We start from the raw sequence: 24046 nt of genomic DNA on the forward strand, positions 1-24046 counted from the left end.
GAGCAAAGCCCGTGGGCAGGGGTGGTTTGGGAGCCACCCAGACAGATCCCAGTGTCCCTCCAGGGCAGGCTCTGTGATATCCCTCTGCAGTGCTGGGAAGTGGAAAGAACAACTGATATTCACTCACCATTCACCCCCTGGCTTGGGCTGGGGCCCTGGTGCTGTGATTTGCCCCATCCCCTCTCCAGGCAGAGGATCTTGGGGGCAGGTGCAGCCCCACACCCCTGTCATTCCCTGCCCTGTTGCCCTGATTTTTGAAAGCGTTTTCTTTTATAGTTCTTCTGAAAGTTTTAAAGTTCTTCTGAAAGTTTTCTATGCCTTCTGATGTTTACATATTTCTATTAAATTTTCTCACACCGTTCATGTAAACAATGATTGTTTTGCATCCTTCTTTGTGGGAGGAGAGAATTGATGGGCTGTTGGTTTGACCAGCGGGGTTGGAGAGGTGGCAATTCCATCCTCCAATCCTCTGTCACTTTTAGAATTCTATATATTGTGAGGTCACAAATGAACTCACCAAGCTTCTGTGTGCTCATTTTGTGTTCAATAGCGACACTGCCCTGCTCTGGAGGGAGGATCCAGCTCATGCTGTCCCTACACTGGTCTCTGATGAACCTTCAGCCTCCCCTGGTCTCTCTGGAGCAGCCCAGTGGCTCAGATCACTTCTGTGCTCATGGCTGCACATCTCCTGGCCAGGTGTTGAGTCTGTCCCCCACAGACAGAGCAGAGCCAGCTCTCCCTGCTCTGTGTACTTCAAAAGAAAAACCCAGTTTGTGCTTCTGGAGGGAACAGCCCCACAAACATCCCCAGGCTGGACTGGGCTCAGCCAGGGAGTCAGGACTCATCCCCAGAGCTGATCCCTGGGGATTGCCCACACTTATCTCTGCATGCAGGTTTGCCTTCCCGCAGATGCTGCGCCCTGAATTCCCCATTCCTGCCAAAAGCTGGCAAGTTTTAGAGAGAAACAAGGAAAAGATTTGTCTTGCAAGGCTTAGGAACCATCTCATCTGGAAACAGATGGCCATAAGGAGAACAAACCTCCAAACTCCAGCTCTCTGCTGAGCCTCACCACAGCTTCCCCTGGGATACAGCTCTCCACACATTTCAGAGTTTCCAGTTCTCTTTCCCACCATGTCTGGCTTGCTGCCAGCTTTGAAAGCTGCTGATCTTCTCCTCTGCCTTCAAGATCCTCTGCCTGGAGAGGGGATGGGGCAAATCAGAGAAGCAGGGCAGCCCCCCAAAGCCAGGGGATGAATAATAAATGAGTATCAGTTGTTCTTTCCACTGCAGAGGGGGATCAGTGAGCCTGCCCTGGCAATGCCAGCCCTGCTCCCTCCTTGCTGGCTGCAGAAGGGAGGGGATGGGCACTCACAGAGCCCTTCCAGCCCACCAGTGCCTGCTGCAGGGCCCTCCCTGTGCCGCCAAGGAAGGGCCCCATGGGTGGGCAGCATCTGCAAGGAGCTGGCTTCCATTCACAGGAATTATCCTGCACTGTAATAAAACCTAATGAAGGACAGAGGAATATTAATAACAGGCAAAACCCAGCCCCAGCGAGGCAGCTGGAAGGCCAGTGCAGCTGCTCTGTGGCAATGATTTTGTTTCATTACTTCTCTTTTTGCTGCTTCTTGCTGTAACTTTTCTGGCTGGCTAACCCCAGGTGCTCAGCTATGCTTAATTCCAATTAAACCACTCATGGTTTGATTTTAGTGCTTCATTTCCCATACAAGGAAATAACAGGGAGAGGCAGGATCACCAAGGTGGCTCCAAAGGGAAGCCAGGGACACCACAGGAGCTTCTTTTGGGGGTGTCCCCTCAATTTCCAGTAATGACACTTGGTTTGGGGTCAGAAAGAGCCTGAAATGCAAAGCTAAGCCCAGGAATTCCCCAGAATGAGCAAAGTTTAACAGCTCTGACAGCTGCTCCTGGCAATGTTGGTAAAGGCTCACTCAAACATTATATTGGGTGCATTGTGGAGAGGAAAAAAGAATGCACGAGTCATTGGTCTGTGCCAGCCTGGATGATGTTTTGTCCTGTCCAGCCCCAAAGGCATCAGACTCCTCTGCTCCAGAGGGACGTTCAGGCTGAAAATGAGAATTTTTCCAGAGTGGAGCCAAGCCCCAGAGTAAATTCTACACAAGGGCAGCTTTGGAGCACAGCAGTGGCTGCAGCCACTGGGACACAGGGGCATCAGTGTCTTCTCAAGGGAGGCATCTCAGAGCAGGCCCTTTGCCTTTGGAGCCAGCTGACAGCTCCACAGCTGACCATCCACATGGAAATCAGCTCAGGAAGGACGGCAAGGAAACCTGGAAACTTTGCCACAGAGCAGCAATCTGTTACAGGGAGCTGTTGCTTATTTTTAGTTAACGTGAAATCACAGAATAGCAGGTTGGAAGGGACCTCAAGGGTCCTCTGGTTCAACCTTTCTTGGCAACAAGCATCTGAGAGCATGTGGGAGATCTCTGACGTAAATTACAGGTTGTGCACAAAGGCAGCTCGGAGATCCCTGCACTGTGAGCCACACTGGGAATCCAGGCAGTGCAGGAAAGACACGAGTTTAATTAAACTTCAGATGAAAATCCAAAAAAACTTTAAGAAAAACAATAAAACCAAACCAAAGTCCCACCGCATCTTCTCACAATTATCTATTTTTAACAAATTACTTCCTTATCTACAAAGAGCTGAGGGAAAAAAAAAAAAAACCAAACCAAAGACAGGCGTGTCGTGCTAAGATAATAATGCAGCAGATAAATAGCAATGCTGTGCTGTGCCTGGAGACAGGATTGATTTACCATGTTTCTCCACATCCTTCAGGGGGTCCACTCCTGGGGACAGGATAAAAAACATCGGCGTGGCAGGCCCTGATTCCTCAAAGGTCGTTGCAAAATCCAGGGATCTCCCCACCACGTATTTGCTGCCCAGCTTTTCTTCTACAAAGTCCCTGCCAGAGAGAAAAAACTTTGGCCAGTTTGTTCGGAAAATGCGGATTCCCCTGCAAATAATCCATTATTTATGGTGGAATCCCAGAATTGTTGAGGTTTGAGAAGACTCCCAAGGTGAGCAAGTGTGACCATTGCCAAGTGTTCACCATTAAACCCTGGCCTCAAGTGTCCATCCACAGGTCTCTTGAGCACTTCCAGGGGTGGTGCCAGGGCTTGAAAACCCTTCAGCTGGAAAAGTTTCCCCTAATATTCAATCTAAAGCTTTCCTGGTGCAACTTGAGGCTGTTTTCTCTGGTCCTGTCCCTGTTCCCTGGAGCAGAGCCCGTCCCTCCTGGCTGTCCCCTCCTGGCAGGAGCTGTGCAGAGCCACAGGGTCCCCCCTGAGCCTCCTTTTCTCCAGGCTGAGCCCCTTCCCAGCTCCCTCAGCCTCTCCTCATATGACTTGTCCTGCAATTAGTTTTCATTCTGATGATTCAAATGATTTAGAAGCTGAAATTAGGAAAACGAGCAGGAAGTAATTGTGGAGAGGATCTGTAGGCTGGGCTCCCAGGGCTGTCCCTCAGGAGCAATGCCTGGCGCTCTGAGCAGGGCTGGGATGCCACAGGAGACACCAGCTCCTGCCAAACAAGGGAGGTGTGTCCCACTACGACACGAAAGAACTCACCTATTTGTTTTTTGGGTTTTTTTGAGAGTTTTAAAGTTTTTTTTTTTTTAAAGTTTTCTATACTTTCTGATATTTACATATTTCTATTAAATTTTCTCACACTGCTCATGTAAACAATGATTGTTTTGCATTCTTTTTTGTGAGTAGAGAGAATTGATGGGCTGTGGGTTTGACCAGTGGGGTTGGAGAGGTGGCAATTCCATCCTCCAATCTACTGTCACTTTTACTATTGTATATATAGTGGAGTCAGAAATAAAGTCCACTTTTTTAGTTCTTTTTCTTTCCTTTTACATCTAACCTGCTTGTGTGAGTTATTTCGTGTCATAGTGTGACACTTAAGATGCAAAAGAAGGAAAAGAGGAAGTTTTATTTCTGACTTGTAATATATAGAATTTTAAAAGTGACAGTGGATTGAAGGGTGAAATTGCCACCCCTCCAACCACACTGCTTAAACTAATTGTTTATTAATTCTCTTTTCTTACAAAGAAGAATGCAAAACAATCATTATTGACATGAACAGTGTGTGAGACCTCCAGTAGAAATATGTAAACATCAGAAGGCATAGAAAACCTTTAAAAGAACTTTAAAACTTTTAAAAGAACAGGGCGACAAAGTGGGAAGGGAGAGCAGTGGGAGCTGCATCCAGAAGCACAATGCAAGCACTGGCTTGATTCTGCCTCAGGAATCCCAGGAGGAAAGAAATGAGTTAAGGTGCAAGGTACAAGAACCTGCCACGTGTTTTGCAACCCAAGCAGCCTTGCAGAGGAAGCAGCGATCCACAGAAAGTCCAGATGATTTACACAATTGCTTTGATCTGGAAAGCTGAAAGGGAAGAGCTCTAAGAATGTCTGGAGCGTGGAGCCTTAGCGTGAGAGTGACAAGGGAAAATACAAAGGAGTGAACAGGGAAAGGCTCAGCTCCACAGCAGCTGCTGGAGCAGAGCACGGTGCGTGGAAAATGTTCTGGCTGGATTCCCCCGGGGTGAGCTCCTGACATCAGTGCTTTACAAAAAGAGAGACACTGAACGCTGATTCAAAGGTAGCAATGTTATATTCAAACCCCAGGAATGCTGCTGGAGCTCAGATGGATTACTCAGGCCTTTTGAAGGCAGCCAAATTCTTTCTAAGAGAGATGAGAACCTCCTTCAAGGACTGGTGAAAGGCAGCTGGAACAGAAATGCCTAAGGGATTGGAAAAAAAAAAAAAAAAACAACTTCCATATTTTTGGTACCTCTCCTTCAAGCAGATTTTTCTGTTGAGGGCCAAGATTTGGTAAATTGCTGCTGGAAAGGCTCAGGTCACAAAATTTAACCAAGCCCATCAGATTTAAGATCACAACACTCTTGTTTTACTTCACATCTCAGCTCTTTGAAACTGCCTTGGGGTCTCAGAGACACAAGGTGCTACAAGAAGCTTTTTGCTGATGTTCTTCAGTAAGATTGAAGGGGGAAAGAGATTTACAGGGGATAATCCTTTCTCAGGAAATTACAGTTGCTGGTGCACTGCTGGCCCTGAAGCTCTAAGGAGTGAGTCAGGGGCTTCTCCTGATCACTCCTTAGGGAAAGAACCAGACTGGACAAACATCCCCAGGGATCTGCTGGAAGATCCCAGGAAGAGTGGCTGGAGCACCCAACTTCCCAGGGCCTGTGCAGGCTTGGATCATCTTAAATCCCAAAGAAATCCTACACCATCATCACGGAGCAGGTACACGTGAGGTGGGACACAAAGGGGCTTAGAGCTGAACAGCAGCTGGAAATGAGGCTGGGATATTCCAGGGCACCTAAAATCTCCCATGCCACCTGTGGCTGGGCTACAATATCACTCCCAAAATGCACCCACGGACCGGTCAGGGAGAGGTGGGAAGGTTTGGACAGGCCACGATGTCCATGGTCGCCAGTGAGGTGTTTCATGTTGGCACACTGAGATATTGATGACTGAGCTGTACTTCAAGAAGAGTCCCCAGAGTCCTGGGGAAGGCTCAGTGAACTGTTACTGTTTGCACTTCGAGATAAGAAACAAAACAAAACAATACAAAAACCCATTCAAATACTCCTGTGCAAACAGAAAAGCTTGACGTGCCCATACCCTAAAAATATCCAGCCAAGCTTTTGAACTTGGATTCCCTTTTCATAAAAAAGAGACAGGAAAGGGGCTGAAATTTGATGTTCCTGTTATTTCTGAGTAAGAAAGAAATGAATTATAGTTGCATAAATGCACCTATAAATTCCAAGAGCTTATTTTACTCAAGCTAAACAACAACAGGAAAACCAATATTTTCAGCTGAGAGACACGTGGAGAATCCGGCCATAAGAGTAAGAAATGAAAAAAGATGGATTAGTATCAGTATTATGATAAACTGTAGTATTTATTCTAATAAAAAATGGTAACAGTGACCACAGGGAGATTCACTCAGTCTTGTCTCTGTTTTTCTGTGAACCTTGAGGCACAAATAGACGTAGTTCATACACTGAGTAAAACACCCTGCTGTGTGCACATCAGGTGGTGCAGGAATATAAACTACTGGAGAAACGGGAGCGTGAGAGACACAGAAATGCCAAAACACTGGCCAGAGAAGGGAAAAACAGGTCCTCAGGGAGAGAAAGACCTTTAGTTTGTCCTGGAACGAGGAGGTTGCTTTTGCATAACTTCAGGAAGTTTAGCCTCGCCCAGTTACCTTCACTACATTATTTACCACTACAACTTTCAGAACCAGCAGCACATAAATTTTGCATTTTACAGGAAAAAAAAAAAAAAGAAAAGAAAAGAAAAGAGAAGAGAAAACCTCTATAAGACTTTTCTTTACTTCTACTCTTATTCTGGTAGAGAATGCCCAAACTGATCTAGTAACTAAAATGGATGTTCCTGAGCTCAGACTGCAGCAGATGTGTAACAGCTGTGTGGTGATGCTCATTTCTGACTTGGCAGGTCTGCCCCTCACCCTGGTTGTGGCAGTGAGCTTGGGTCCCGCTAGGCAGGAAATTCCACTTAAATCCAGTGTGCTGATTGCCTTGCATGGTTCAGAGATCAAAGAATCACACAACGGTTTGGGCTGGAAGGGTCCTTAGGGATCATCACATGGGCAGGGACACCTCCCACTGTGCCAGGCTGCTCCCAGCCCTGTCCAGCCTGGCCTTGGGCACTGCCAGGGGTCCAGGGGCACCACAGCTGCTCTGGGCACCCTGTGCTGGTGCCTCCCACCCTCACTGGGTTCATTCAAGACCCCTGATAGGAAACCACGCTGCAGAACTCACACCCTAAAAACGTGCTGACATTCACAACTCCAAGCACATCCCTGAATTCCCCCTGCTGCCCACCCAGCCCAGCCCAGCCCAGAGCTGCCCCCAGGCCCACCTGACGGCGCAGGGGACGCGGTCGGGCCGCAGGGCTCGCAGGATGCACAGGCGCTGCAGGGCTGACTTGTTCTTCCAGTCCTGGGGGAACCTCTCCTTCTCAGGACACTCAGACTCAACAAACTTCTTCCACCGCTTTGCAGACCCTTCAATATCCCGATCCAGGTTTCTGAATTCCTCCATGGATGAGAGAGCCTGGAAAAATTCAAGGAATGTCAGGAAGAGCAATCCTATGTGCCTCTGAACCGTTTTTCTAACTCTACTGACTCCTCATGTTTTGCTCCACCAGGGAGCTGGAGTCTGGCAACCACAGCCAGAAACCCACCAGGACCAGATTTTGTCCATTCTCCTTGGAAGGTTCAGTCCAGGGAAGGATGAAAGATTTTGGCATCAACCAGCACACCCTGTTCATTACCCAAAAATGGAAGAATTCTCCTCTCCTGTTTGGAGCTTTCAGATTTCCCAGGCTCTGCACTGCACTGGGAAATAACTCTGAACTCCACATGAAGTGTCAGCCAGCTCTCCTCACAGCTCAGGCACACACAACAATCCTTTCCCAGCCCCACAACCAAGGACAGCGCTGCAGCTCCAGCCCCAAAAAGTGCAAACAGCAGGGAATGGAGGAGAGCAGCCTGGGAGGGTGGGACTGCATCACCTGGAGCTGGAATTGGGCAGTGAACCCCAGTGTGGAAATGGAGCAGAACTCATAAAAGTGTGAGAACTCGTGACTCTGAGTCCATCCTGGGTGCAGCCCTGGCTGGGCTCTTGTGCTGCCCAAGGTGTGTCCTTTGAGGCCTTTTCATAAATCCCTGCTTTATTCCTTTACCTCTGCTCCAGGCAGGAGCCTCTCCAGGCATCATCCCCATGCCAAATTCCCAGGGATCCAGAGAATTCCATGGAGACTGTGAGCAAAGAGTGATTCAACAGCTGTTGTTTCCCTGTGTGGATTTGCACTAACAAGGAGAAATGTCAGCGACAGAAGGACTTGCTCCAAATCCAGCGCCGTATCCCGATTTCTGTGAAAAGGCAGAATCCAGAGCACTGAAGGTGAGAAACTGAAATTCCCAGGAATGATGGCACAGGTTCTGACCTGCCAAGCCCTGGTCCTTGCAGCAGTAAATGTTGTCAGTGCACCTCTCTTGGCTGAGTAAAATACAACGGCAAATGTTGAATTCGGGGAATTCTCAGTGCAAGTGCTCATATAAAACATCTTCTCACTGTTGACTTTTGACGTGATTCACTTAAAATATCACTTCAGAACTTTGGCTGCTGCTGCTGCTTCGAGAAGTCTCTTGGCTGATGTTAACAAGGGAGACTCTGAAAAATTGCTTTTTTCTGACTAAATGACAGATGTGTAATCAGGAATGATGGTCTCCCTCTCTCCCTGAACAACACATTGCAAAATCATGAAAGCTCTAATTGCAAATAAAACCTCTGTATTATATAAATAAACACTAAAATTGTCATTAGCCAACAATGTTAATAGCATTTATTAGAAGTGATGGTATTAATGGGAGATGCTTCTATTTAAAAGCCAGTGGAGTGAAAGGTCTCTTGATCAGTAATCTTTCTGTGAATATTAATTGCTTTTCAATACCCCTGTTGTGAATTTTTTCCAAGAAACTTAGTCCAGCACTGAAGGATCCCTGTTCCCAGGCAGGAGTGGTACATTGGGGCAGCAGATGGGAACTGCACATCAACCTGTGCAGGCTATCTATTTTTGTCCACATAATGAAAAGTACTTTTGTCACTTAGAGTTGTCATGGAAATTGAGAAAGACAAAAAATATTGGTGAAAATAGAAAATGATCCAAAGGGCTGGAGGACTGGAGCTCTTGTCTTTGCAGCCCACACTGTGATCACCTCTGGTGGATGGAAACAGGAGGGGCTTTCGTATCTCAAAATGAGACTTTTCCAGCAAAACAGGGCTCCCCATACCATGTCAGGGAGAGGATCCACCATCTTCTCAGAGAAAGTGGTTTTTCATTCAGTGAGTCACAGACAAGTTGCTTTATCACTTCGGGTTTCTCTGACAGCTCTGGTGTCAGTGAGAAGCAGCGTTTCTGTGGAGCTGGAGCGTCAGCAGCTCCGTGGGGCTCACACATCCCCAGAGGCAGAGCTCTCCCGGGAAACACAGCATGGATCAGGCACTGCCTGCGGGACAGGAATCCTGGATGCCACCACAGAGCCTGGGAGTGCTCTCCACACACGGCCAAGGATCCGAGGGAACGGGGGGATCTTTGTGGTGGTGACAGGGAGGAGAGGAAACCCTCCGAGTCCAGAGGAGTCCTTGGAGAAGAGAACAGCTCCACAGGGCTGCTGTCACTGCTGCTGCACACGAGGAATCTCCTGCTGCCAGACACAGCACAACAAGTTCTGGACATTTATTAGAGGGAACACTTGCTCTGATCACTAAAGGCAACTGTTCTAGGGAAGCCATCTGCTCAAACTGGCCTCAAGTTTAGGTGTTGCTTCATAAGATGTTATAAAACCTTGACATAACCCAAACACAGATGTTAACCCCATGTTGTCTTCCCCTCAGTTCTGAAAAAAACCTCAGTCCTTTAAAAAAAAAATATATTGTTTTGCATTTTAAAATATTTCCATAATTAAATCACCCCTCCTCAGAGTCACCTGGCTAGAGAACAGCTCTGGCAGGACAAAATCACCTCATTGCTGAGCCCTGTACTGACACAAACAGGATGAAAATAAAACAGAGCCAGTAAAGGCAGAGCTGTCAGAACACTCCTAACACCCAGTCTGTAACCACCTCCCCAGCAGCCACAGGACTGCATTTTAAAAGACAGAAGAAAATCAAAATAAAGGAAGTTGAGGGTTTTCGTAAGAGCTATCATTGCCATTTGAGGCTTCAGCTTATATCTGGTTTTTACTTTCAGTTTTTATTAACATATCTTGCTTTTCTTTAAAAAAAACTTGTGCCTCTGCTTTAAAAAATTACATTCTGTAGGGAACACACTGAACATCAAACGTCTCTCTACAAAAATCACACAACCTGACAACACTGGAAAGAAATGATATTTCATATTCTCCCAGTTCTAATAATTGGCGAGATGATTAAATCCTGGTGATTAGTCACAATTGCACTTGCAGAGTTAAGGAGCTGTGGAATTTATGAATTGAGTTACACAGGTTTTAAGCAGAGATCCACAGAGGTCCTTGGTGGGCTTGAGGGCTTTGGAGTGGCTCGTGGGTGAATTTTGTGGTGGGGGTTGGTGACCATGGTGGGATTCAGGGGAAGGTTGGACTCGAGGATCTTGAAGATCTTTTCCAACCTTCCCAACCCTACAATTCTGTGATTCCCCCAAGCACTTTGTAAAGGTCTTACACTGTCCATGGGCACATTTCAGCTAACATTCATTATTCCTTTCTTTCATTTTCTGCAGCTGGTCCAGGAGTCTTTAGGAAAAGCAGCATCCCCACAGCTGGAAAATGACAGCTCCTGGAAGAATGGCAAAGCCAGAGCTGCACCTGGCCTCAATTGATAGATTGGATCATTCAGGAAAAAGACGTACAGGCAGATGAATTGCTCCATTTAAATACTACTGTTAACTAGAGGAATTAATGTAGCAGATGATGGATTATTTACAGTCTCTCCCATCCTAGGTTTTGGGCTGTATTATTCATACACTGAAGGTGTTATTTTCTGTTTAGCCGCCCTACCTGAATAATTTAACTCATAAAAAAAATCTCTACCAAGGTGAAAATAAAGATTTGATGGGGTTTGCCAAGCTTCAATCAACTTTCAGCACAAAAATGTTATTTTAACCCTCCTTATTTCTTTCATAAAAGCTGACTGACAAGCTCAAGGCACTGTATGCCCCTGTCTCCCTTCAAACTCCTACATTTTAATGGGGACAGGAGGTGTGCAGAGCCTCACCACATCGCTGTACAAACCCACCCTGTTTATCTGCAGGGTCCCAGGGCATCACAACATGCAGGGTGGACACCACAAGCAGTCTGATGAGCGATGGGTCGGAGCTCAGCACCTTTCCTCAGAAAATTTCCAGTGAAAAATCATAAGCTGGGGAACAATGGCTTCAGCACTCATCTCCTTCCGAGCAGTGCGTTCTTAGAGCCAGCTCCACTTGATGGGAAAGGTCAGTAAAGGAAATGAGACTTAGTCACAATCTTTGTGTTCTCCTTGCTTACAGCCACCCACCATGTTTTCCTCGTTTTGCCTGAGATGTTTCCCAGATGGGTTCATGTTGACATTTTCTCTGCATTTTCTAAAAAGGTTGTTCAAGTGGGTTTGAGAACGGGCCTCGCAAAGTCAGGCTCTTCTCCCAAGCCATGCTTTCCATCTTTCCTCTTCACTCTTGGATGCCTCTCAGCAATCAGGGACACACAGCCAGAACCAGAAGCTGGGCATGGATCCCCGAGGGCAGCTGAAAGTTGGTACTTGTGTATTTCTGAAAACTTTCCTGGATTTGGTTGTTATAAATCCCAAATGGTCCAATGCACAGCAAAACTGAAAGAGAAAATACATCCCATGGTCTGCAAGAAGTCAGGATTCAGCTGGAGCAGCTGTTCCAGGTGTCCTCTTGAGAGGTGGGAAGCTCTCAGGGTCCACTGCCTGCTGTGAATATTTCCTGCACATTTCTTCTCTTTTCTGACACGGGGAGCCAACTGCTTTTTCCCTTCCAGAGGACACTCTTGGAGAGCAGACCTCCCTGGCCTCTCAGTCTTGAGGTGCTCAGACAGAACTTTTCCCCTTTCCCTCTGCTCAGTCTCTTCTCACAGTTGTGTTTTCAGGCATCTGAGAGAGTGGCCCCAGGGCTCCTGTTGGGGTACTGGGGTGCACTGATGCTCTGTGCTCACATTGTGGGAATGAAACACAGGCCATGAGAGCCTCCAAAAAAGGCCATCTCACATTCCCCAACCCAGGGAGAGCTCTGGTTTTTACCCAGAGGTCACTGCCAGTCAGAGTTGAGCTGAGCACTGGGTCTGCAATCTCCACAGCTCCTCACGTGAACCACCAGAGGCAGGGAAAGGAACCAGGGAGAGGGCTCTGTCACACAAAGAGGAGCTCCAACACGTCCTTCAGCACTGAATCAGAGAGTTGTTTAGGTTAAAAAGGACCTCTGAGAGCACCAGGTCCTCAAATGCCACATCCACATGGCCGTTCCCTCTCCTCCTGTCCCTGTTCCCTGGGAGCAGAGCCTGACCCCCCAGCTGTCCCCTCCTGTCAGGGAGTTGAGCAGAGCCAGAAGTTCCCCCTGAGTCTCCTTTTCTCCAGGCTGAGCCCCTTCCCAGCTCCATCCCTTCCCTGGACACGCTCCAGCCCCTCCATGTCCTTCCTGTCCCAGAGCTGTCCCCAGCACTGGAGGTGCCCCAGCAGTGCCAGCACAGGGGACGGGCACTGCCCTGGCCCTGCTGCCACAGCCCAGGTGCCACTGGCCTCTTGCCCACCTGGGCACACCTGGATTCATGTACAGCTCTGTCTCCAGCACCCCCAGGGCCTTTCCCAGTTTTCCAGCCCCTCTGCCCCAGCCTGGGGTTGGTGTGACCCAAGGGCAGATGAAGCCATTGCTTCCCTTGCCTCCCATTTAGAGGGTGAAGAGGCTTTTACACTCCAAATGCTCAGACGACAGCAGGCTTTGTATCAGGGAGGATTGAGAGGGAAAGTCAGAGGCTTAGAGCATCCAGAAAAACTCAATTTCCACTCTGCAATCAAACCGACAAAGTGCGTCCTTAAATATTTGATGCGATCACAATCTCTGCCATATTTCAGATAAGCATCAGATCGTTAGCCAGCAGGTTAGAAAAGAAAAGGGGAGAAAAAAAGGTAAAACCTTCTCAAGTAGCATTTCTGTGAGACATTGGGAATATTTCTCCGAGACTTGATACAGAGGACAGAAGAATGTCCTTAGGAAACTTCTAGATGAGAGCAGATAAATGCCCATTGAAGTGTCACAATCAATGTTTTCTATCAAAGATGCTCTAAAAGGCTGTACATCTGAAGAACTGAGTTAATGGAAGATATTTAATTAACACTATGATTTTCTGGCACTATAATAATTCTGGATGTAGGAGGGAAGCTGTGAGCTGCGAGCCTTTCGTGTCTGACCAGCCTGATCAAAGGACATTGCATATGCACAGAGAGCACAATGTATGCAGCAGATTGTGCCACAATGAATCTTGGAGAAGAATGAAAAATTTCCTCATCTAAAAAGTGCAAGAAGTGAAAGTTGGAAGAGCGATTTTTGTTCTTTTGTCCAAAAAAAAAAAAAAAATCCAGTTTTCTTAGATGCAAAATATATGATTTGGTATTTTATCTCATAAGCCACATACGCAATCCTATCATCTGCATTCTGCAAAATTATAAATATGGAGTTAATATACGACTTTGTCTAGGGCTGTTCTCCTCCTCGAAAGCTGCATTCAGTATTTAGAGCTCATTATTCAACATCACATTTATTAAACAATGCCCTTTCAGTGGCGTTTTCATATCTACATAATGAAAATTCTTCCTCTTCAGAAAAAGATGAGGGAAATGATTGGGCTAAGAAGTAATCCAGGCCGGCCAGGTGTACTCCTGCTGTGCATTAACTCGCTGCACTTATCCCGTGGGACACATCTGCATTCAGCGCTGAAGAGGCACTGCAGGAAACATCACAAAGGAAATCAGGCTGGGGAAATGCACATTTCCAGCTCCCAGGAGCCAGCCGAGGCTCCTGGCAACAGCCGGACACGGGGACAGCCACGTGCACCACGGGGAGCCACAGGGTTGGAGCTGGGAGAACTCAGGGGGGAACAACCCCCAGAACAACCCTCACCTCCTGCCTTTGGCCAAAAGCAAAAAGTTTTGGTTTTGAAGACCACGAGGGCACAGCCAGTGGCTCCATCAGCAGTGGGGAAGCTGCAGAAGAGCCCAGCTTGCCCAGGGGATGCTCGAGTGGTCTGTGCCAGGCACACAGCCAGGGCTCTGCTGCACCCCTGGTGTGGGCAGAAGGTGTGACCGTGCCCCGTGTGAGGCTGTGCCTGAGCCACTGATGGGCACAGGGTCTAAACTCAGGCCTAAACCCACAGCCACAGGGCTGCTCCAGAGTAAGGCTGGGTCAGACATGGGCTGAAGGAGTTTCTGCCTGGGTCTCAGAGCCCAGCACAGCGAGGGGAAGGTGCTGCTCCCTCCCTGCTCATCTGCTCCTCAGGCTGTGCCTCCAGGAGGTGGCCAGGCACAGCTCAGGATGAGCCACACAATTAGCCAGTGTCCTGCTGGCTCATCTTAGGCTTTGGTGAGGTCTCCTGCTCTCAGGAAGCGGCTGGGCACAACCCAGGGCAGGACACTGCAGGGCTGCCTGTGGCAGGCACATTCTTCTCTCTCTCAGGATTTGTTCATAGAGGAGCACAGAGAGAAAGAGAAAACATTTTCTATTTCTGCTCCTTGTTTTTCCCGTGTGGAATGTGTTTGGAGAATTGTTTACCTGGGGTGATTGCTTGGTTGGATTCTGGTGAGGATTGTTTGAGCCTGGTGGCCAATCCAATCCAATCCAATCCAATCCAATCCAACCCAATCCAATCCAATCCAATCCAATCCAATCCAATCCAACCCACCTGTGGCTGCACTCCCAGAGAGGGGCACGAGTTGTGAGTTAGTTAGAGATGGGAGTTAGAACAAGTAGGTTTGTAGTTTTAGTATCTCCTTTAAATAGTATATTAATGTATGATAGCATAGTTATAATAAAGAAATCATTCAGCCTTCTGAGCTGGAGTCAGACATCAGCATTTCTTCCCACCAGGTTCACCTGCATTTGCAATAGCTGCCCAGGGAGGTGAGGTGGCTCTGCTTTGGGGGCTCAGGGGAGTTTCACTGTGTGCAGTCAGATGCTGCCAGGGCAGCAAACAACTGCTGGCTCATCTTGCTGCTTAATCTGGATACAGTCTGAAAGACCAAGCAAAGACCCTAAAGAAGACCCTAAAACCAAATTATATCATTTCAACATCATGCTCAGAGAAGAGCCACGACAGGAGCTGTCTGTCCTTGCCCTGGGGATAACCAAGAACAGCCCAACAGGGCAGCCTGCCTTCACACAAGGTTCAAAGGACCACAGGGCAACAACTCAGAGATGAATTCAGAGAATACTCACCCTCCAGAGGACAATCTCTGCATGGATTCTGTGCTAATTCAACCACACAGCGAGAATTCCCAAATGGCATTTGCACCTGGCACATGCAGCAGCAGCAGCACTGTGCCCTAAGGTGTGTCCACACATTTACTGGTGAGGAAACCACCAGCCAAGCCAGGAAACATGGCCAGCTGTGCACGGACACAGAAAATGCTTTCAGAAGTACCAACAGAAATCAAAACTTTCAAGGCAGACTCTGGGAGCACAGAGGGGGAGAACAGCACAACAGGCTGCAATAAAGGAAATTGAAAAGAGAGAGAAAACCTCATTACAGGAACAAAAGAACACTTTTGCCTTCCCGAGGGATCACTGCTAAGCCCCTGCAAATGAGAGGCCTTAGGACTGAAATGACCAACTCCACTGAGCAGCAAAGCCAGGGAGTCAGCAAAGGCACTGCTTTAATTAAATGACAAAATTCTGTGCCCTTCCTGCTCTCAGCTAACATTCAATAACCCACAGGCAGGAGTGGCACCGAGGCAATGACTGTGCCCTTTGCTAACATCTCCCCTGCTCCAGAGCCAGGCAGAGCTCCTCCACAGGTACCATTCCCTCCCACACGTCTGACTGATGAACAGAACCAAGGCAATCTCAGAGCAGCTTTTCTCAGCCTTTAGCTCGAATTCGATTGCTGTTTCAGCTTTAAAGAAGCACCAAAGAGCCTGAAATGTGCCTATTTCCCCAGGTCTCTCAGCAGATATAATTAAAGCTATTACCTTTCCCTACAAACCACCTCCTTCTGGCCATGGCCGTGGGTTTCTTCATCCAGGAGTGAATACCAAACTTCCCTGGCACACAGGTCACAGCAAAAGGCTCTGTGAAACTTTGTGCTGAACTTGAAAGAAGCTGGAAAACTAAATCATAAATGAGTGCTTCCTAAATGAGACGCTCCAGCACCACGAGCTGCAAACAGCCAAGCAACTGCAAAGGATTATTGGCCTCTATATATTATTAATCAACCCCCAACAATAAATAATAAGTCAAGTCACACAAGGCCAGTTGCATGCCCAGAACCCTCCACATTTAATGAGGTTTCCTTGGAAGTTAATGTGCCCAAAGTGGGAGGCTCAGAATGGGCCACAAATATCAATATTGATTTCTTTTGGCACTATCTTGGCCAGAACCCCGTGGCAAAAGGAGTCCTTTGGGCTGGAGCATTTGCAATGTTTCTGTGAAAAATCAGCAGAATGCTAAATTTCACTTTGAATTTGAAATATAAATTTGAAGTGTACTTCGTTCAAGCTTTGTTGAAGAAACAATTTATTATAGCATTTAATCTTCTTGATATAAGAAAAGGAGATTTTAGCCTGCTAATGAACTGTGTAGAATCCATGACTAATTAACCTAATTATAGCAGTCTGTGACAAAATATTATTTTACTAAACCCATGCCTCAAGTAACTAGAATTGCCAAAACCTCAGAGGTTAATAAACCAACAGACATCAACACAAACACTAATAAAAGTTGACACCAAACATATTATTTACAGCAAAATCAATAGTACAGTCATCACAAAAGACAATCTGAAAGGTATTTGTTATCTGATAATGCAGAATTCACTATCAGAAAGCCCTGAAATCCATAAAATTAGTGCAGATGACTGGGCAGTGACTCTTGGGCAGTTTCTGGGGCTGTTGAGTGCAGGCTGAGGACACCTGAGGTGTGCAGCACACCTGGAAACCTTCCCATGCACAGCAGCACCACAGATTCCACAAAGCTCCTCCAGTGGGGAAGAGGAGGCTGAGTGGGAAGGGCTCGCGATGAAGGGAACCACAGAGGGAAGAGGAAAGGCCATTTCAGCCCCACGGAGGGGGACTGGCAGCACAGCAGCGGTGACCTCACAAAGAAAACTCCGTGCAAACCCAGCAGGTGTGTGTCTGGGGATTGTACCACCTGCAGGAGTCACAGAATCATAAAGGTTGGGAAAAACCTCTAAAATCACCATGTCCAACCATCAACCCAGCACCAACCCGTGTCCTCACGTCCCACAGAGAAAACATGCTGTAAATAAAACTCATTCTCACATCACCACATGTGGAAACCCAGGGCACCGGGAATATTTCTCTGTCTGCTCTGGGGTGTCCTGACCCCCAGGGGAGCACTGACTCTGACCTTCATTCATGGAGAAAACTTCCAAAGCCTCAAGGTAAACCAGAAACCACAAAAGTGTGAAATAGATTGTGGAGGTTGTAGAGAGTAGTGTAGTGTGTCACACGGGTGAGAAATTTAGGTTTTAGGATTTTTAGTATGTTATAGATGGATACAAGATGGAGGGTATAGGGTGTTGTCTTGAGTTCCATTCTCCTTTCTTCTTCTTCTTGGGTTTAGGTGGTAACTTGTAATTGGGCAGAAAAATCCTCATTGTGGGTCTGTAGGGGTCAGTTATTGGGTTAGAAAGGGAAATAATTTAGGTGTCACTTCTTAATTAGGTAGCTTAGTTTTTGATTAGACTTAAAAGGCCTGGTAACATGAGATTGTTGGCCATTTTTGTGCTGTTTTTTTCCTGCATGCAGAGTGCTGAAGTTTTGATAACAATAAACAGAAGCTGAAGACAGAAAAAGTCCAATGCATCTCTGGTTCCTGACACAGAGCTGCTCCAGGAGGGTCTCCCCTGCCAGGGGAGCCCCCAGGGAGTTCCCCAACTTGGGGCCCACAAACTCACAACCACAGATGCCAGAGACTGACCAGCACCACAGCCAGACAGGAGACACAATCCCAGCTCCAGCAAGGTGGGAATGAACAAGGTGGAGAATATTTGGATCCTTTTCAGAAAACAAACCTCACCCTTATAAATCAGGTCCAAAGGCAGCACATTTCCCATTTGTTGACAAAGAGGAGCAAGTGTGGGATAATTCTCATCTTTTTGGGGTGCTTTTCCTCCCTTCTCACTCCAAACACATGGCTGGTGCCATTCCCATGACAGAATTTCCCTGCAGGTCTGGCATCTGTCACAGCTCCAAGCCCAGCACATCCCTGCAGAAATTCCCAATTATTTCCAAACACAGGGGCATCTCCATGTCCTTTACAAACCACAGCCACAAACCCCTGAGGGTATTCTCAGCCTGGTCTAACAGGGAGAAGCCTAAATCTCAGAGGGAAGAACCATCTTCCTGGGGACACACATGAGGGCATAGGAAGAGCCCTCAAAATCCGTGTTGGACCTGCAGAACTCCCCATGCCTGTGGCCCCTCAAAGGCAGACCTTGTTCACCAAATGCCACAAGGACCCTCTGAAGGGTTTTTAGAGGAGATAAGGGGAGCTGGTTTCCTGTGGATCAGGTACCTTGATTCCTCCCCAGGAATGGTCAGACAGGAACTCCACGGGGCTCGTGACTCCGGGCTGTGCTGGGTATCTGAGCAGGAAATCCAGTTCTGCTGGGTCGATTTCTTTATTCATCAGAAGTATCTGTAATTCCAAACAAACAAGATCTCCTAGAGCAGCCAGGATCCAGAGCAGCAACAAAATCCAGCAGATTATTTATTCAATTAAAGTGCTTGAAAAACGCGTGGCTGAAATGTACGGAGTGCCCCGTGCTGGAGAGGTGTGATGGACACAGCTTGTAAGTGCTCTGGGTGTCCCAAAAGAGGACCAGGAATGAGTGTGGAGATTGCAAGAGGACAGGAAAAAAGTTGGGAAAACTATGTGGTAAAGGCTGAGTTCCATGTGGGTGGAGAGCACCCTGAGGAGAAGGCCCTGGCAGCAGAGCCAGATTGGACAAAAAAAAAATAGAAATTATACAAACACCGTGGACATGGGCCAGCAGCTCTGCAGCAAGCACTTCTTTAGGTTCAGTGCAAGAGCCCTTCCAGGCCCGTTTGCTTTGCCATCTTCTGCATGTCCTGCAAGCAGGAATTTCTCAAATAACCTTTGTCAGCATAATTGAAATCCAACCCGGCATCTGTGCCTGCTACTGGCAGGAATAAATCCTGTGAGGAGCAGCTGAGGGAGCTGGGAAGGGGCTCAGCCTGCAGAAAAGGAGGCTCAGGGGGGATCTTGTGGCTCTGCACAGCTCCTGACAGGAGGGGACAGCCGGGGGGGTCGGGCTCTGCTCCCAGGGAACAGGGACAGGAGGAGAGGGAACGGCCTCAGGCTGGGCCAGGGCAGGCTCAGGGTGGGCAGCAGCAGGAATTTCCCCATGGAAAGGGAGCTCAGGGATTGGAACTGCCCAGGGAGGTTTGGAGTGCCCATCCCTGGAGGTGTCCAAGGAATTCCTGGAGGTGGCACTCAGAGCTCTGGGCTGGGGACAGGGTGGGGATCAGGGTGGACTCACTGGGCTGGGAGGGCTTTTCCAACCTCGGTGATTCTGTGATTCCCAGAGAAGACAGTCAAGCCTGGAGCCCCTGCACGGGCTGCTCTGGCAGTGAAGCCTGGCACACAAGGTGCCCGGGGTGGTGCTGGTACCTGGAAGGTGAGCTGGGCACTGAAGGTCAGTTTGTCCCTCTCGAAGAGCCCCCGGGCCGTGTACTGGAACACGGAGAAGGTGATGCTGTCCGTGAGGCTCAGCACCCGCCCTGCCAGGCTCTCAGCAGGAGCTGCCCTCTCCATGGCCTTCTGGAACACCACGTGGAACGCCTGGGAGGGGAGACACAGCGGGAAGGGGGAGTGGGAGATGCCCTTTGCACGCCCCTGGGTGCCTCTGAGGTGTCACAGTGATGCCAACTCAGGGAGCACACAGAGACCGAGCAGCCCCTGGCTCTGCCTGTGGCCGCTCCTCAGGGACACCTGGCAGTGGTGACATCCCAGGGATGTCATCCCCAGGGCACAGGGAACTGCCACACAAGGGTACAGGAGATGTGTCTGTGCCCAGCGTGCTGCTGTTGGGATGACACAGCCACTTCCTCTGCAAGTGCGGAGCCAGCAGAGAGTGGAGCTCCCAGAGGAAACAGACTCCAGAACGGCTTCCATGGGGAAAAACTCCAACACAAGCACGTCCAGTTCCACCCCTGCCATGGACACCTTCCACCGTCCCAGGCTGCTCCAAGCTCCGTCCAACCTGGCCTCAAACACTTCCAGGGATCCAGGGGCAGCCACAGCTGCTCTGGGAATTCCATCCCAGCTCCTCCCCACCCTCTCAGGGAAGAATTCCTGCCCAATCTCCCATCCATCCCTGCCCTCTGGCAGTGGAAGCCATTCCCTGTGCCCTGTCCTTCCATCCCTTGTCCCCAGCTCTTCTCCAGCTCTCCTGGAGCCCCTTTAAGCATTGGAAGGGGCTCTGAGGTCTCCATGGAGTTTTCTCCAGCTCTCCCAGCTGGCTCCATAGAGGGGCTCTTGAATCATACCCGTTGCCTCTTCTGGACCTGCTCAACCATGTCCACACCTTTCCTGTGCTGAGGACCCCAGAGCTGGACACTACTCCAGCTGGGGTCTTAGCAGAGTGGAGCAGAGGAGGAAAGCACATCTCCCACTGCACAAATATTTCAACTTGGAGAAGAGCAATTCCTCAAAATAAATAATTAAAAACAAAAATAAATTTAAAATCCCAAGAGTGTTTTACTGTCTGGATCCAGCAAAGGGCTGGCTGAGGAGGGCAGGGAGCAGTGAGCTGAAGCAGTCGTTGAAGTCCCCTCAAGGGTGGGTGTCTGCATCGAGAACAACCCTCCTATAGAAGAGGTTAAGGACTATTGCAACAACATTTCTGATCTAAATGAGAAAAGACAAAAAAACTTTCAGAGTCATCCCAATTAAAAGCACGAGCAAATTATCAAATGCAGCTGGAAAAAGAAAATTAACAAGAGCATAAACCCCAAGCCCTGCTTAGCGATGCAAAGGCTCCGTGTGCTGGGCCCAGCTAAAGGAAATAACCAGGCCAATACACACTGATGGCACTAACTGGACAAGGCATGACCGTGCTGGCAGCCTTATTTTTAGGGTTCTACAAAGGAAAAATGATGCCTCAACAAATTAAAGTAACACTGATACTGAATGCATTATTAAATAATTGCAGAATGCATTTTCCTGCTTAACGTTTCTTTAAATTGTGTTAAAACATGCTGCAGAGCGGCACATAAATCTTTGTGTTCTAATTTATAATGGGCTCCCAGCTGTGTGGCAAGTATTCTAAAATCATCCCTGTGCATCTTTACACAATGTTTTATGACCTGTCATCAAAATTTATTAGATAAAAGCATTTCCCCCAATAATTTTCCATGTATTTATACACGCTGCTAATGTTCACTGGAAAACATAAAACAAACTAACTATGGGAGGCACAGATTAAAGGTGAAACCTCAGGAACTCCCCGTATCTATTATGTATGTGAGAGGGATGAATCTTTCAAAAGGCACAAAAAGATATTCTGTACGTTTTTTTCTGATAAAATTACTGCAACAAACGAGTCACAGCTATCAGGAGGAAAAGCTTCTTTGTGGGTGAGGCTCAACATTTTGTAGTCGCTCCTCAATTCCTTTTTCCAGGTCACTTGTCAAGGTAAGAAATCGTTTGGAAGAAGCTGTAGACCAGAATGCTCCTTTAACCCTCCATCCCCCAAAACACCTTTCTTACACGACAAAAAGAAAAGTTTCCCATTTCACAGAATATTAAAGCTGCAACTTTTTCTAGGCAGGGCTTGGAGCAACCTGGGGTGGCGGAAGGCGTGGGACAGGAAGGGGTGGGCTTTAAACCCCTTCCAACCCCAACCGTGTGCGATTCTGGGACACCGTGAGGGCAATTCTGATTTTATGGACCCCAGAAGCAGAGGGCAGGAGGGCAGGTACCTTCAGGGAGAACTGGTACATGGGGTGCACGGCGTGCAGCTCGGTCATGGTGAAGTAGAGCATGGCGGCGCGGCAGGCCGCGGGCCTGTACTGCTCCCTGGCCTCGTTAATCCTGCCTTCTGTCGCCTTAAACTCCTGCACCTGCAAGGGAAACGCGGCACAATCCCTGTCACCACGGCCCTGGGCAGTGCCTGCAGCCCTGGCACAGCGGGCACGCGGGGCAGCAGCTCTCCGGCCACAGAGAGCAGCAGATAAATTTCCCGGGCATCGTGCTGTGAAAAGATCGGAGAAAAGAATGAGGAGCAATTCTTAACTTGCTACACCTGATACTGTGGACATGTGGAATGTGTTATGAAAATTTGTTTACCAAAGGGCGGTTTCTTAATTAACCAATGGTGATGGTGTTCTAACTAAAGGACCAGTCAATTCCACTTGTAGCAAACTAAGGTATAAAAAAGAGCAATGGGTTTCTTAATAAAGATTATTAATCAACCTTCTGTAATACATGGAGTCTATTATTATTATTACCTGTCTGGGGGCCCATTTCAACAATAGACACTGGCCACAAAGCCATCAGGGCAAGCCACAAGTGACCACCGTGGGACCAGCCCTGCCAGGCTGGAGCTGCCCTCCCCGGCATCTCCCCCTCTGGAACCTTCCATTTAACTGCATTTTCCACCCAGTTGCCCAATCCCCCTGTTTTCCTGAGTCCCCTCCAGACTTCTCCCTAGGTTCCCTGCTCTTTGCTAACTGGAATTCATTTTCTCATCAATGAGTTTCTCGTGCTAATTGCTCCCCTCCTGTGCAGGCCATTAACAAGCCTGGGCTGAGCAGCCCCAGTGCTGCTCTCAGGCAGCTTCCCCAGGGCTGAGAGCTGCTAATTTAGAGCAGACCTTTGCTGCCTTTCCTCAGCAACACCAAACCCCCCTGGGCAGGGCTCTGCAGCTGCTCTGAGGGATATGTGAAAACCTTCTTGGCAGAACCATCACCTCGATCCTGTTCGTTCTTTCATTCCACCTCAGCAGCAAGAAGTGCCACCCCTGAGCCTCCTGGGATTTATTTTAGTCCCTGGCTGAGGACAGACAGGTCTGACACCCTGGTCAGGAGCTGCTGGGACAGTGCTGACCCAGCCAGCCCTGCAAACCATGCAATGGGATCACAGAATCCCAGAATGCTTGGGGTTGGAAGGGACCTTAAAGCTCTTCTCATTCCACTCAGGGACACCTTCCACCATCCCAGGCTGCTCAAAGCCCATCCACCCTGGCCCTGGACACTTCCAGGGATGGGGAAGCCACTATTTACCTGGGCAATCTGTGCCAGGGCCTCCCCACCCTCACAGCTAAGAATTTCTTCCTAACATCTGGTCTAAATCTGCCTGATTTCAGCTCGAAGCCCTTCCCCTTGTCCTGTCACTGCAAGAAGTCCTCTCCAGCCCTTCCTAGGCTTCCTGTGGCAGAACAAGCCAGCAGGGCACCCCAGGGAAGCACAGGGTGAGCCTTAATCTGCTGTGGGATCTCTGGGATGAGCCTGTTTGCACATCCCCACGAGCAGCGCTGGGCTCAGGAATGGTTCTGGCAAACTCAAAGCCAGAGCTGGGGCAGACAGATGCTCTTCATCTGCAGAGCAGGGAGGACTTCCAAAGCAAGGAAAATGTTGGCTGCACACCTTTCTTTGGGTAGGCAGACCAAAAGGAGAGTGGGGCTTGACTCAAACCTCTAACAGGGCTCTTCCACAGCATTCCAGCTGGGCACAAACTCATGAAATCCAGGTGCAAACTCTAAAACTCATGCCTCGCTGGCACTGCTGGCAGTGAGCAGCTGTACAGCACAGCTGGTTTGGAGGGTGAAGCACTTCCAAAACACCTGCTTCAAGGGGGAGATGCCAAGCTTCCCACATCAAAAAATCCCTTCAACACTTGTTCTGGGGGTTCAAGAAACCCCTCCCCAGGGAGCTGAATGCATCACGAATGGAAAATAATTCTGATTTTTAACGTGGAGGGAGGATCACTCCGTGTCTTGGTCACTGGCTGGGAAGAGAGAGGCAGTTCCAGCCTGGGCCAGGCAGAACATGGCTGGGGGGGGACAAGTGCAGGATCTGGAGATGGGGTGACTGCAGAGGGAAGCAGCTGAATGTCCCCACCAGAGGTCTGGGACAATCCTGGCACGGGAACTGCACTTCCCAAGTTCCCTCAGTGGCAAGGAAAGATCTCTGGGCATTTACCTAAGCCCATGCAGCCAGC

The 24046-nt window shown here is 48.6% G+C and overlaps 1 protein-coding gene across 4 annotated transcripts in view; it reads right to left on the reverse strand.

Moving 5' to 3' along the window:
- DNAH9 (dynein axonemal heavy chain 9) overlaps positions 1–24046 on the reverse strand; it is a 71370-nt gene that overhangs the window by 34993 nt on the left and 12331 nt on the right. For all 4 annotated transcript variants that reach the window (XM_053960080.1, XM_053960081.1, XM_053960084.1 and 1 more), the window contains 5 exons: positions 21808–21948; positions 19496–19666; positions 18377–18499; positions 6953–7146; positions 2790–2938 (listed from right to left, as the gene is read on the reverse strand). In XM_053960080.1, the coding sequence (XP_053816055.1) occupies positions 2790–2938; positions 6953–7146; positions 18377–18499; positions 19496–19666; positions 21808–21948 (778 nt within the window). The remainder of the gene's footprint in view (positions 1–2789; positions 2939–6952; positions 7147–18376; positions 18500–19495; positions 19667–21807; positions 21949–24046) is intronic.

This window comes from Vidua chalybeata, chromosome 19 (assembly GCF_026979565.1).
Source record: "Vidua chalybeata isolate OUT-0048 chromosome 19, bVidCha1 merged haplotype, whole genome shotgun sequence".
Classification (NCBI taxonomy): Eukaryota; Metazoa; Chordata; class Aves; order Passeriformes; family Viduidae; genus Vidua; species Vidua chalybeata.